Below are 13,783 nucleotides of genomic sequence, written 5' to 3' on the forward strand. Positions count from 1 at the left end.
CATCAGTATGAACGGACAAGATCGCACGATAAGACGTGGTGTGTTGTCTCCGTGTTCCCCCCGCGTGGCCTTTTTAGCCGTCCATCTTCCTCGCTGCCCTGATCATAGCCGTTCACACGTATCGGACGATATATAAAGCTCTTATACTTTGCGGAGAACATAACAGCGAAATATCGAACCGCGTCGCTATTAATTCTTTCCTTCCCTTCCATAAGAAGCTCGCCTTCCTTAAAAGCAGACGACAGGGGGAAGGACGGGAAGAAGAGGAAGCGAGGACGAGACAATAGGAAGAGGAAACCGATCGAGATATAGCGGGAGACATGTCGTGATAACGAGGAGGAGAGGAGAGAGGTTTCCGGATTGGTGTTCGTTTTGTATCACTGTCTCAATCCTTATTTCGGTTGAATCAATAGCGTGATTCTTTTCTTGCCTCCTGCTCTCTCCTTTTAGTGTTTGGGACCATGAGTTAGTTCTTCGGTGGTAAAATCCAATCCATTTGTTGTGTGTGTGTGTGTGTTTGAGAGAGAGAGAGAGAGAGAGGGGGGGGGGGATGAAAGGAGAGGGGAAGTCGAGGTCTCTGTTTGGGATACCATTGACAGAGAGGCCCAAATGGCAGCAGTTTCTCTTGTGTTCCTCCGGGTTCTTCTTTGGCTACCTCATCAATGGCATTTGTGAGGTAGTTTACTGCTGTTGCTTTCTGAATTTGTTGTTGTCTATGTTAATCATGCACAAAGGATCAAAATTTATTCTTCTTCCTACATTCACAGTGCGAAAATTCCAATCTTGTTCTTGTTTCTCGCGATGACTACGCAAAAATTGCACCATTCTTCGTTTTTTGATGCAGTCATGTGAACTTGGAGAGATTCTTTCTTCCTCTATGCTTCCCTTGCCAAACTTTTTCTTGTTTATTCACGAATGTGTGGAAACGTTCGATCTCAGTTTTCTTTTGCGACTTCAAGAGTTTGATCTTTAGGTATTAGTACATATTCTTCTGAGGGTTTCCTTTGCTGCATGCATGCATGCATTCACCCTGTAATCTTTTCAGCATATCTAATTGTGCTCGATTTCCTCTTTTTTCACTTTTTGTTTCAGGAATATGTGTACAATCGTTTGCAATTCAGGTTATATTCTCGGTGCTTTCTATCTTAATCTACTCTATATGTTGTTCAATCTCTAGTTTTGATCTCAGTAGTGATCATGTTTCTTTGCAGCTACGGCTGGTACTTCACCTTTGTGCAAGGATTTGTGTATCTGGGGCTCATACACCTGCAGGGCTTCACCACAAAGCAGATGGTGAATCCATGGAACACGTATGTCAAACTGTCTGGTGTTCTTATGGGATCACATGGACTGACCAAAGGATCTCTGGCCTTCTTGAACTACCCGGCACAGTTGATGTTTAAATCTACCAAGGTCTGGCTTCACATGTTCTTCTGATCTCCATTAACATCTTCCAGTTTTTCTTGGTTCATGCTGCATTTGTTCTTGAATGTTGCAAACGTCAAATTGATGGTTCATTGTGGTGTTTAATGCTTTCATAGTTTAATTCATACCTCAACTCAGTTGTCAGGTGTCAACATGCATGGAATCCAATTTGTGGTTCTCAAGATACTCACCATGTGCTTACTTCTCAAGTCAATCACTCAAATCTAGATTAGCTCTTTTGAACCATGTGCTAGTTTAGCTTCACATGACAGTGTTGCACGTCTGTTCTTTCCTAATGTATTGTTTGATGCGTTTTTTATTTTGGGAAAGAAGAGGTTTGCATTCAGGAAACACACTCACCATGGATTCTCTGTGAATTGTGTGGTTTTGGATGCCTTCTTGTGCACGTCAGGTGTTGCCAGTGATGATAATGGGAGCCTTCATCCCGGGTCTTCGACGCAAGTACCCATTGCATGAATACATCTCTGCAGTGCTTCTCGTTGTGGGTCTCATCCTCTTCACCTTGGCCGACGCCCAAACATCGCCCAATTTTAGCGTGATAGGCGTGGTCATGGTATCGAGTGCCCTCGTCATGGACTCCTTTGTTGGTAATTTGCAGGAGGCTATATTTACTATGAATCCGGAGACCACTCAGGTAACTCAAGTTCTGTGTCCGCTCATGTTCCACTAAAGATCTTCTTGGCTCCCATCTGTTGTGGGAACTACATTTCTTATCCTTTCTCACCTGGAACATATGTAAGACATGATTGACGGTGTCACAGATGGAGATGCTCTTTTGTTCGACTGTCGTGGGGCTACCTTTGTTGATCCCGCCTATGCTTTTGACAGGGGAGCTCTTCACGGCATGGAACTCATGCAAAGAGGTGACACAATTGATCCTTCTTGTCCTTCTCCCCTTGTTTCGTTTAAGAAAATTGCAAATGTAAGTTGTTAACAGTTGAAATCAAGAAAAATCTCATTATATTGCAAGAATCATATTCAAAGTAAAACATGTTACCATGAGAATTTCTTCTCGGAAGATGCGTTTTGTGAATTTTGCTTAGGCTAATAAATTTGAAGTCTTGAACTGTAAAGCTGCACTCTTTATAAATAATTGTGGCAAAATAGAATTCGCTTGTAATGCTTGTCATCATAATTTCTTCTAAAATATATTACTTGATACTATTTTTTTGTAAACATGTTTCCATCAAATTACTTCCAACAAAACAGAGGTGAAAAGTTGGATTTCAATTAACAGACATTTTTCCATCTTCAAATGTAGCATCTGTATGTGTATGCTGTTCTAGTGTTTGAAGCAATGGCTACCTATGTTGGACAAGTATCGGTGCTGTCGCTCGTTGCGATATTTGGTGCAGCAACCACCGCCTTGGTACGATATCGGATCTCCTATTATGATTTAGCTGGTACAGATTCATGATGCCATAAATAAGAATTGCTTGTTCCTGTTCTTCGTAGGTAACTACAGCGAGGAAGGCAGTCACACTTCTACTATCATATCTGATATTTACAAAACCTTTAACCGAGCAGCATTGCAGCGGGCTTCTGTTGATCGCGATGGGAATTGTTCTGAAGCTGCTTCCAGACTACAAAGATTCAAATCCACAGAAACAAAAGCGGAAACAGCAACACCATGAGGATCACATTGGGCAAGATGAAGAGAGGAATTCATTAGTCTGAAGAACAGTAGATTCTACTAATGTTCCCAATTTGTTTCTAGTGAGAATATGTACACTATGGTGGTGGAGTGCCTTCCCTCCTTTACTGCTGCTCTCTTTGAAATCAATGGCTCGGTTCAACTCAACGTAAACTACACTGCTGGTTGTCTGCATAACCTTGTAGGTACTGTTCTCTAGGTTGACTAAGCTGGAGAGAGTATATTGCCAACATAGATGGCATAATCTTCTCCATGACTCATGGAAAGGAAATAATTATGTTCATGAAGAATTATATTGAGAGATTGTTTTCATGATTTGAACCTTACTCATTATTACTTTGGATTTAATAAGTGTTATTGGTTTGATGTCTAAATATCAATGTACATAGTCTTAGTCTTCTTACCTCTAAATGTGGTTACGTTATTTCTGTAACAGCAGCATACTGATATAAGATTATCTTACGGTCATACCATATGATTTCTCTTCAACCATCATTTACTTGAGAGTTCTAAATCTCATTTTATAATTTTTATAAAATAAAAGAGTCATATTACATCAAACAAAAGTTTAAGATGGGTTATACACATAATGTGTCACAAAATGTTGGTGACCTCTCCAAATAACACCTTTTGTTTCTTTGGAAATAAATGCTGATGACAGTCTCTTCCATCTTCACACAGATTTACATTCAATGAGTAGAGTAGCACCAACAATGTCGAGACTACACCTTAGAGCAACAATAACACAACACTTATCAACATATCAACAAGAAAGCAGCTCAATATTGCCACAAGGGATCCTCACAAAAAATGTTTAGCTGCTTGATAACAATGACATAGCTATCTTCTTCCTTGGCTGAGCAAGAAAAACCTCATCAAACCACCATTTTTGTTGATGAAAGCCAGCACCTGGCAAGCAACGTTCATATCATGAGAAGCATCAAGCTGGCTAAACAAATTTAGACCAGCCAACACTGGACCAGCAAAGAACCCAAATTTTGCCATATTTTTACCATGTCATCAAGCAAACAGCCTGCACAAAGGAGGTTGATGGTCCCACACAAATTGCCAAATGTGATTCTTACACAAGTGATTTACCACTGATGCATGGAGGAGAACACAGCACATACATTGCGGGGCTCTACTCTACCCACAACAACTTGGACAAAGAGATGAATGTTCATCAAAGGTGCCGGCTTGTGACCATATGCGAGTTATGCTGACAAACACAACATGAAGTAGGATCTCAAACGGGTTCGTCGATTTGAGGTCTCCAGGATGTCAACATACAAGGGAGGACCTAAGGGACGGTGCACTTGAGAGGTGCGTGCATGATGCCCAACGTATGACCGACTCCGAAACCACAAGATCAAGCTGGTCACGCTCACCAAGCCCGATGGTGTGGTTCCTTCTGCTGTGGATCCCAATGGCTCTGGAATTAGTTCCGAGTCCTCTTCTAGCTTCAAGCCCTTTATGATCCAATTCTCTTAAGTCTCGACTAGAGCATGCAGCCGAGTAGGGTAACACAGAGAGCTTCCTCAAGCTTGAGTCTGCACATCACACAGCAGAATGAATGGAAGTTGATCATTTTAAAGAGCACTGAAGACATAAAGAGCAAACTGAAGCAATAGTTACCAGTCTGAAATGCCTTGATCTTTAATTCTTCACTCGTAAAACTGAATGGTTTTTGTTGCTCAGGCATGAAGAAAGCAAAACTTGGCACCACCGGCATTTGTGAGCAGAATCTCATGCCATCCGATTCACAGCCATTCTGGAAAGAGAAGCTGATAGTAGAAGAGAATGGAACATCAACAATAAATGAGGAGCATGATGATCTGCATGTGAATGCAGGCAAAGAATGGTCTTCAACTCTCTGGCAGGGAATGAGGGAACTAGTACTGAAGCTGACATCACGGCTTGCAGACACAAGAGGGGTAGAGAATGAAGAGTTTCCCAGGTCTCCCGGTGTAAAACTGACTTCATGGCATTGCCCGCATGAGAGTTCTGGTTGCTGTGTGTGTTCTGTTATCCAGGAATGATCTGCAAAACAAGAAGCCAGCTCAAGACTTGCTAAAACAAGAGACAGGTTAGACACACACAATCATGCAAAAGAAATACGGGTCATGATCTAAGGGACTTCCAGATGGGCTTGTACGATAATTCTAAGACTGCAATACCATATGGAGAACAGAAACACCTAATTAGGAAAAGATAATTGTTAATCATAAAATTTCTGTCTTGTCAGCACTATGCTTGTCATTGGAATTCATAAGCCAAGGGGAAATATACGAGAAGGTTCCAGTGGTTCTAGCCACGTCCATGTATTAGATGCTCAATGGTAACTACAATCAAACAGCACATAAACCATGAAGCAGATACATGTGGCTCTCTTTCTTTTATTTTTTATAAGAATAGATAAGAGATATTTAAGCATAAAATCTGTATGCAAATGCAATAGTGTTGTTCAGATGATATCATTTAAAATTTGTCTGTCAAGTGAATTCTTGCTCAAAGTTTACCTAAAACCTGTTTAGCTGTGAGTCTCTGAGTAGGATCTCTACATAACATTCCTCCAATTAAGTCCTTTGCAGAGTCAGATATGCTTTGCCATGGATCAGATGGAAATCGTAGCTCTGCAGACCTAACTGATTCAAATATCCTTGATTTGGTCTTCCCCCAAAAGGGTGGCATTCCACTAAGAAGAATGTAAAGAATCACTCCAGAACTCCATACATCAGCTGCTTCATTGTATCCCCCAGACAATACCTCTGGTGCAATGTAAAATGGACTTCCAACAGTCCCAGACAAGCTCTGCCCTGTTAATTTATGATGCAATTTGAGAGGCAAATAAAATACATAATGAACAGACTTAATTGTGATAAGAGATAGCGAACAAGAAAATTACCTGGCTTGATATAAGTAGCTAGTCCAAAGTCTGCCAGTTTGATTGGTGAAGATAAAGACTTTGTAGCCAGCAAAATGTTCTCCGGCTTCAGGTCCCTGTGAACCACACCTTTGTCATGGCAGTACATCACGACTTCCATGAGATGCCGGAAGAGAACAGCAGCCTCATGTTCAGAGAAGCAACCATGCTTCTCAAGCCGGTGAAAAAGCTCGCCACCAGCACAGAGCTCCATCACAAGATGCACATAGTCATTATCCTCATATACAGCCTTGAGGTCGACAACGTTGGGGTGGCCTGAGAGCCGTGCCATGACCTCGATCTCAAGCTTGATGCTCCGGATATCCTCAGGCGTGACAAGACGATCCTTGGCAATAGACTTGCAGGCGACCGACTCTCCGGTAAGCATGTCAGAGCAAGCCCTGATAACTCCGAATTGTCCCCAACCCAATTCTTCCAGTAAAACATATCGGTCCTCAAGGTATGATATATGGGGGGTTTCTAGGATGGGATTACTGAGGCCAGGGACCTTGTAGCAGTTGTAAGGTGGATCTCTGCTGTTGCCCTTGGCAACAGCCATAACAAGGAGCTCAAGGCTCCCTCGTGGAAAGTGTTTGCAAGATAAGAAATTGTTACACCTTCGATGTGGCACTGAAAACTACTACACCCACCATCAACACTGCGATAGATCTGAAGATGCAAAGAAGAAAAATCAAATCTTAAGTAAAATACTGCGTATCACAATTTTTTTTCTTAGTAATTAACCTGAATAACCGAGACCAAAGCTCAATTTTACTCATAAAAGTAGAAGAAAAAGGAACAGGTTAAAAGACAAGAGAAATAAGCGGGAAAGAAAACGAAAACTACCAACTTTGGGAAAAGTTCAACGGAAAAATTGCAACTTTTTCACACATTTCACCGTTGCAATCTAGGCTTAATAGCTCAATTTCGACTCCAAGTACAACAAATACAAATGATGGAAGCTTCGAGATCCGGCGGGGAAAGGAAGAAAGACGCAGTTTTTGCAAAACCAGAGTCCCAGAACCACATTTTTCCCAAAGCCTCCAGCTAGTCGAACCGAAATAAACGACTTAACCTAACCCCAAAGTGAAATCACATCGATCCCAGAAACCCTAGCAGATCACGCCGCCCGACCAACCAAAATCGGCCCGGGAAACCTAGATCAACCGCAGGGCAAGTGCCTAAACAAGGAAATCGCACCGAATAGCGAAGAAAAACAAGAGACCACTTCAGATTCATGGTTCCAACAAAAGAAGCTCCGATAAGACATCAAGCAAGCCGAAGGAAAGCAATAACGGAGAGGGAAATCGACGGAGAAAGATGACCTTGAACGGTGTAGAGGACAAGGACGATGGGCCGGGGCGATCCACCAGGGCTCATCAGGGACGCGTCGCCTTCGCCACCGAGAGGAGCGGAAGCCGAGACTCCACGGCTTTTCCGGTGGCGAGAAGTCTATTTGAACTCCTGCTGTGGGAGCGGAATAGGATATATATATATATATATATATATATATATATATATATATATATATATAGCATCTTACTCCTTATTCTTTAAATTGTTACATTAATATCCTTATAATTATAAAAATAAAATATCTCTATTTATCCTACCATCATTGATTTTATTAACTAAAATATAAAAATAATAAATAAAAATAATAATATTAACGTTTCAATTGTTGGTGGTGAACATGACGGATAATGACATCGATGAGAGTCACGGGATGATTGTTATAGATAAAAAGAATAACGATAAAGATAAAAGTTGCTATGCATCTACGTTGATGTTGATATAGTCATTGAACGATAAAAAAAATCATCAATATAGATGCTAAGTGGTATTAATTTACATCTCCATCGACGTCAACGTAGTTGCAAAGTGACACTGCTCCGTATTTGCATCGATAATTCTTTCGTCGCTCAACAATTACATCGGGGTTAATACAAATACAAAACAACCCTCACTTCTTGTCATTACTCTTCTCATCAATAAAAGCAACCTATAGCCCCAAGCGGCGCCAATCTCTGTCACCATCGGTGGCATCCTTCACTACTAATTGAAACATTAAAACTATCTTTTTATCTTTTATTTTTATTGATAAAATCAATAATATTAGGATAAATAAATATAGATGTTTTATACTCGTAACTATAGGGATGTTAATATAATTTTTTTAAAAAAATATATAAGAATCGAAATGTTAAATATAGCTAAGGTAATTAGCTTGTATATATATAAGTAGGTGGGGGGAGTTCTATATTTATTTATATATCATCACCCTTTCTCATTTGTTCTTCCACTTCAATTTTGATATTTTATGTTTGTTTTTCGAAGAGATAAAAAAGGATTTTTTTCTCATTGTTCCAAAGATTATATATATATATATATATATATATATATATATATATATATATATAATGATTTATTGTAAGATTTGTAGTATGAAGAGATGATCATGATCTCTCATTGAGAGCATTAATTATAACGAATTAAAAGCTTGTGTTGATTGAGATTACCTAACTACTTTGAGTGCAACGCTCCATTAAGAGCTTCTTGCTGAATCCATTTGCTCCATGGACAGTGATGGGAACATGAACAAGTGATCCAAATTTGCAATGGTTGTGCTGATGGCTACTGGTGTTTGCATCCAAGCCATAGATTGCATTGTTTGATCATGGAATCAATCGTATAGAAACCTAAAATGATTATAGCCATAAATGAAATCAAGGATGAATAGTAGTAGTAGTGCTAAAGAATATTAGTATTCATAATAATCTACTTGTAGTAAATAATCCTATCATAAAAAAAAAAGATTTTGTTGTTTCTTTTCTCAGGAAATCTTGCATATATATAGTTGTTAAATATGAAAATAATATATTTATCATTTTGAATTTTAATATAACAGATATATTCTTCCAAATATTAAGATTCTTTATATATACATATATATATATATGAATTTTAAAAAATAAATATAAAAATTGATAAGATATATTTTTTTTCTTTTTTGTCCACTCAGTAATTGAGGTGTCCCCTTTCTGACCTAAATAACATGAACTTGACAATGTGTCTGTGTGTTTTCCTTTTTTAGGGGACATTAAAAGGTGGATAATGGATATTTGAACTGCAAAATTCCAAGCTACCCTACACCCACCAAAATATCCTCAGCACAGATCGCATGTTCGAAGACGAGCATGGTCTTGGCCCATCGACCCACTGTCCATCCGCCACGTAACCTCTGTCGAAATGAGTCGCTCACGTGTCACCCGATGAGTCGATCGATACCAATGTCTTCTTGTCGCCTGCCCCGCACGGGGGAATTATTTCAAATCGGTAGATTCTTCTTAGTGGTCAAAGTTGAACGACGGTTGACCTGCACGCGCGCACGGAGCGTCGGCCTCGGAACCCATCGTCATGACCCACTCGGAGACCAATCATGGAACACGTACGTGCGTTCGATGTGGGCGGTGGGGATCATGACGCGGGGACACGCTGGAGGCTTCATGAACGCACACCTTTGAGTAGCGTAGCTTGTGACAAGGCAAGGCGTATGATTTCTAGGTCATGGTTGCTTCGATATATGAAGTTGGAGAGAGTACACGAATCTATCATCACAACTTTACAGCCTTTCATCATGTTAGGTTATTAATTAGATTCATACAATAATATTGGAATTAATATCGTGGTTTTGCTTTAATAAATTGTGTCGACAGTCATGTTGAGCTACTAATTGCTTTCAATCCAAATAAGAGATCCAACCCGATCCAGTTACAATCGGGTCCAAGATGAAACGACCCGGCCCGATCTGAGTCCAGCCCATTATTGCTGTGATCACAACAATTAGTAACCATGATCACAACAATGGATGCCGCATCATCTAAATCGATTAATCTAAAAACCCTTAGTTTAGCTGATTGATGATGGTACAGATTTTGATTGATGTTTAGTAAGAACCTCGATTGCAAGATGGTAAGATCATAAATAGAGACATGATTTTATCTTAAACTATTTAATCTTAAATGAAGAATAAATCCTTGAAAAGAATATGATTTTAAGAGTACTCACCAGACACTCTTCCTTTGTTTGTGGGGGCCATCGGAGACTCGGATAAGAACAAGGGCGGGCGTGGTCAGCGGTCCTGGAAAAGTCAACACGTCCAACACCTCAATGATTCATAGGTATCGGGACAAACACTTTGTGAAGACACTGTTACCCGTGTGGACCCCGTGTTGTTTCTCCAATCAACGCATAGGCAGTGAGAGGTGGAAACAAATTATGGGTGGTGGGTCCCTTTCTCCTCCTTGAGTCAGCCCATTGACCCATAGCTGATCTGCTCCACTGCACTGCACTGCACTGCACGGTGAATAGGCTTGCTTCCATGGCTGCTCACCGGAGTCCACAGCAGCCTGTAGCCACAGAAAAAGAGCAGACTGTGAGACATGGGATGGGACACCTGCTCTGAAAGATTCTCTCAACTCCTATCTTTCCACCGTCTAGCAAATGATCCTTTGGCTCTCTCTCAAAAAGTAGTCACAGGGAAGAGTGAGGCTGAACATAAGGTGAAAGGTGCCTGGTTCATGTGACCTGCATGAAGTTAGGAAAGGAACCCTGGTTATGTTATCAGGAATAAACAGATAATAAAAACATATTCAAATGAGATTGGTTTTGCTCTTCACAACAGGGACTACCTGTTTTCAAGTTTGAACATTAGCACAACATGTCTGAGATACTACTACAATCTGGAATCAAGATATGAAGCAGGACATGATTACCTAAAAAAGCATCCTATTAATTAGCAAGGATGTTTGAGCTGATAGATCGGGTCAACAATTACGGTTGAGTAGATGTCGAACAAATCAGCTTCAAGTCATTTGCCGTGGTAGGCTAGCGGCCGCCATCAAGGCTTGCTTGTAGCTGTCCATTACAATGACCACCTTGTCCACTTGTATTTGTAATCTTACATCGGTTGGCATTTATAATCCAAAATCTTGACAAGAACAACTTGCAAAATTTTTTCTCCTGTAGGGGTGCAAAAATCTTATTACATACGGCAGAAAGCAGCCCCAATCTCTCTGAAGACTGAAATGGTTCCTGTAGGCACCAATAATTTGAAGGATGCAGGTGGACCATAACCAAAAGATCGAATGGCTACCAAGTGAGGAAATCATCCATCAAAGAACCAGTCATAATTATGTATGATTACCATCTTCCGGTCAAGGTATCAGAAGTTGTTGACTAAATCAGCAGTTGGTCTAACTCTGACATTTTTGGTGTGCTATAAGGGCATAGGAGCATCATCAGATGTCCCAGGATCAACAACTCCTGCTTAGAAGATATCAGAAGCAAAAAAGATGCTTCTTCTTGAGTAATCTCATGAGTTCCCTGACAGCCCCTTCCCTCCTACCTGTGAAATGCCATGCTCTTCTTCATCCGCAGGTACCTCAGAAGGCCACCAAAGGCTACCGGAGGAGACAAAGAAAGTTACAAGGAAGAACAGGGAGGGAAAGACGAGATAGGTAGGCAATCTCCTCGCACCATGGATGGTTCAGAGGGAAGCACCCATGGCTGCTGTCCGGTATCTTTATTCAACCTCGTCGAGCCCAGCAACACTAAGCGCCACACGAGAACCACCACTACGAGGATCTCACGATCGAATTTTGCTAAGCTGACGAAGGATTTTGTCTTCCCGAACACCCACTTCACCGACCATGAGTCCCTGCCTGATCTCCCTGATGCCTTCTCCAGCTTCATCACAATTTATCCACAGTATGGTGAGACGCAAGAAGCAGATCGCATCAGGAACAACGAATATTATCACCTGGCAGATCATGTCTGCCTTGATTACTGTGGATTTAGCCTCTTTTCCCATGCACAAATGCATTCCTCCATACCGTCCTCATCTACTGATCATCTGCCTTGGGGCCTCCTGCAGCCTCCATTCTTCAGCATCACTTACAAGTCGGCAAGCTTGAAATCTCAAGTGCAGTATGGCAACCAAGATACTCTTCTAGAAGCAGCAATCAGAAAAAGGATCATGCAATTCCTCAACATACTGGATGGTGAATACAGCATGGTCTGTACTGCCAATAGGACTACTGCTTTCAGGCTGTTGGCAGAATCCTATCCATTCCATGCCAACAAGGGTTTGCTAAGTGTATATGATTACGAGAGCGAGGCCGTGAATGCGATGATTGAGAGCGCCCAAAGGAGAGGAGCCAAAGTCATGTCTGCTAGCTTCTCGTGGCCAAGCCTCAGGATTCATTCTGGAAAATTGATGGAGAAGCTGAGCAAGAGAAAGAAGAAAAGCAGAGGACTGTTTGTGTTTCCACTCCAGTCCAGGATCTCAGGGGCCAGGTACCCTTATCTATGGATGACTGTGGCCAAAGAACATGGATGGCACGTGGTACTCGACGCATGTGCTCTAGGGCCGAAGGACCTGGACACCCTTGGCCTCTCACTGATCCAACCAGACTTCATCATCTGCTCCTTCTTCAAAGTGTTTGGAGAGAATCCATCAGGTTTTGCAGGCCTTTTCATCAAAAAGTCCAGCATTGCAGCATTGGAGTCATCGACAATTGCTAGGAGCATCGGAATTGTGAGCATCATCCCAGCAAGAAGGCTGTCACAACTGACTGATGATTATTCAGGAACAGGTTTGGATGTTCATTCCTCTAGAAACCAATTTGACGAAGATGATACTGAGACCACCAATTCGTTCTCTGGTCCAATATCGACACATATCTGTAATGACTCTGCTGGTATGGATAATATGCTTGGAGAATCTGCCTCTACACAAAAACAAAAGCAAGTCAAGAGATCTGAGCAGGGTGAGAGTTCCAAAGAAAATGATGAAAACAAAGAAATATCATCAGATATTGTATTATCAAAATGTGGCCATTCCATTCAAGAAGAGAAGAGCACGACTCTTACAGAAGCAGACAAGAGCATGGAGATCGTGTGCAGAGGATTGGACCATGCAGACTCTCTTGGTTTGCTACACATAAACAGCAGATTACGATGCATCGTAAATTGGTTGGTGATTGCTTTGATGAAGCTGCAGCATCCTCACTCAGAGAGTGGCCATTACCTCGTCAGGATCTATGGTCCACGAATAAAATTTGACAGGGGACCTGCATTAGCATTCAATGTCTTTGACTGGAGGGGAGAGAAGATCGAGCCTGAACTGGTACAAAAGCTTGCAGATAGAAGCAACATTTCTCTTAGTCGTGGGTTTCTAAATAATATCTGGTTCCCAGACAAATATGAAGCTGAGAAGGACAAAGTCTTGGAGAGAAGAGCCTGTGAAGTAACAGTTGCAAGTAACAAAAGGAAAGGAAGGAGTGATATGGGAATAGATGTTCTAAATGCATCCTTCAGTTTCCTTACTAACTTTGAGGATGCTTACAGACTTTGGACTTTTATTGCTAAGTTCCTAGATGCAGATTTTGTAGAGAAAGAAAGGCGGAGATATTTTACTTTAAACCAGAAAATGATCGAGGTGTAATGTGAACAGGCTGAATTGTCTACAGTTGACAATGTTTTCTGCTTGGACTTTCCACAGCATTGGAAGACATTCTTTCACCATGCAACCATGTTCAGACAATAATATATTGATGTAGTATGGACAACATCAACTATTCATTTTTTTTTTTAATTTGGGTTAAAGAAGTAGATTTGTGAATAATTGTTCATGAGATAAGATGCATTTTTGAATTGAATAGTTTCAAGACTGTCACTGATTAGTTAAGGTAAACTAG

At 41.0% G+C, this 13,783-nt stretch overlaps 3 protein-coding genes across 4 annotated transcripts; 2 read left to right on the plus strand and 1 right to left on the minus strand.

Annotated features, from left to right (window-relative positions):
- The first annotated feature begins 207 nt into the window (after window positions 1-207).
- LOC135600064 (UDP-galactose/UDP-glucose transporter 4-like) lies at window positions 208-3,410 on the plus strand. Of its 2 annotated transcripts, XM_065094115.1 has the most exons (7): window positions 208-676; window positions 1,093-1,121; window positions 1,212-1,413; window positions 1,838-2,080; window positions 2,208-2,309; window positions 2,708-2,815; window positions 2,902-3,410. In XM_065094115.1, the coding sequence occupies exons 1-7, from the start codon at window positions 551-553 to the stop codon at window positions 3,121-3,123; spliced, it is 1,032 nt and encodes a 343-aa protein (XP_064950187.1). In that variant the 5' UTR covers window positions 208-550; the 3' UTR covers window positions 3,124-3,410. The 2 variants fall into 2 exon arrangements, with proteins under 2 accessions (XP_064950187.1, XP_064950197.1); XM_065094125.1 differs by lacking the exon at window positions 1,093-1,121 and having other exon boundaries at window positions 209-676.
- A 453-nt stretch (window positions 3,411-3,863) lies between these two features.
- Window positions 3,864-7,496, minus strand: LOC135600323 (calcium-dependent protein kinase 26-like). Its single transcript, XM_065094135.1, has 5 exons — window positions 7,349-7,496; window positions 6,006-6,692; window positions 5,620-5,916; window positions 4,736-5,140; window positions 3,864-4,650 (listed from the first exon to the last, which is right to left on the minus strand). The coding sequence occupies exons 2-5, from the start codon at window positions 6,580-6,582 to the stop codon at window positions 4,382-4,384; spliced, it is 1,548 nt and encodes a 515-aa protein (XP_064950207.1). The 5' UTR covers window positions 6,583-6,692; window positions 7,349-7,496; the 3' UTR covers window positions 3,864-4,381.
- A 3,946-nt stretch (window positions 7,497-11,442) lies between these two features.
- Window positions 11,443-13,680, plus strand: LOC103979060 (uncharacterized). Its single transcript, XM_018830684.2, has one exon. The coding sequence runs from the start codon at window positions 11,443-11,445 to the stop codon at window positions 13,528-13,530; it is 2,088 nt and encodes a 695-aa protein (XP_018686229.2). The 3' UTR covers window positions 13,531-13,680.
- The last annotated feature ends 103 nt before the right edge of the window (window positions 13,681-13,783 follow it).

This window comes from Musa acuminata, chromosome BXJ1-1 (assembly GCF_036884655.1).
Source record: "Musa acuminata AAA Group cultivar baxijiao chromosome BXJ1-1, Cavendish_Baxijiao_AAA, whole genome shotgun sequence".
NCBI lineage: Eukaryota > Viridiplantae > Streptophyta > Magnoliopsida > Zingiberales > Musaceae > Musa > Musa acuminata.

Coding starts and splice junctions, on each gene's coding strand:
- LOC135600064 (XM_065094115.1), top strand. CDS start 551: ATGAAAGGAGAGGGGAAGTCGAGGTCTCTGTTTGGGATACCATTGACA. Junction 2,081..2,207: donor TGAATCCGGAGACCACTCAG/GTAACTCAAGTT, acceptor ACGGTGTCACAG/ATGGAGATGCTCTTTTGTTC. Junction 2,310..2,707: donor CATGGAACTCATGCAAAGAG/GTGACACAATTG, acceptor CTTCAAATGTAG/CATCTGTATGTGTATGCTGT.
- LOC135600323 (XM_065094135.1), bottom strand. CDS start 6,582: ATGGCTGTTGCCAAGGGCAACAGCAGAGATCCACCTTACAACTGCTAC. Junction 5,917..6,005: donor AGCTACTTATATCAAGCCAG/GTAATTTTCTTG, acceptor ATAAATTAACAG/GGCAGAGCTTGTCTGGGACT. Junction 4,651..4,735: donor GATCAAGGCATTTCAGACTG/GTAACTATTGCT, acceptor TGTGATGTGCAG/ACTCAAGCTTGAGGAAGCTC.
- LOC103979060 (XM_018830684.2), top strand. CDS start 11,443: ATGCTCTTCTTCATCCGCAGGTACCTCAGAAGGCCACCAAAGGCTACC.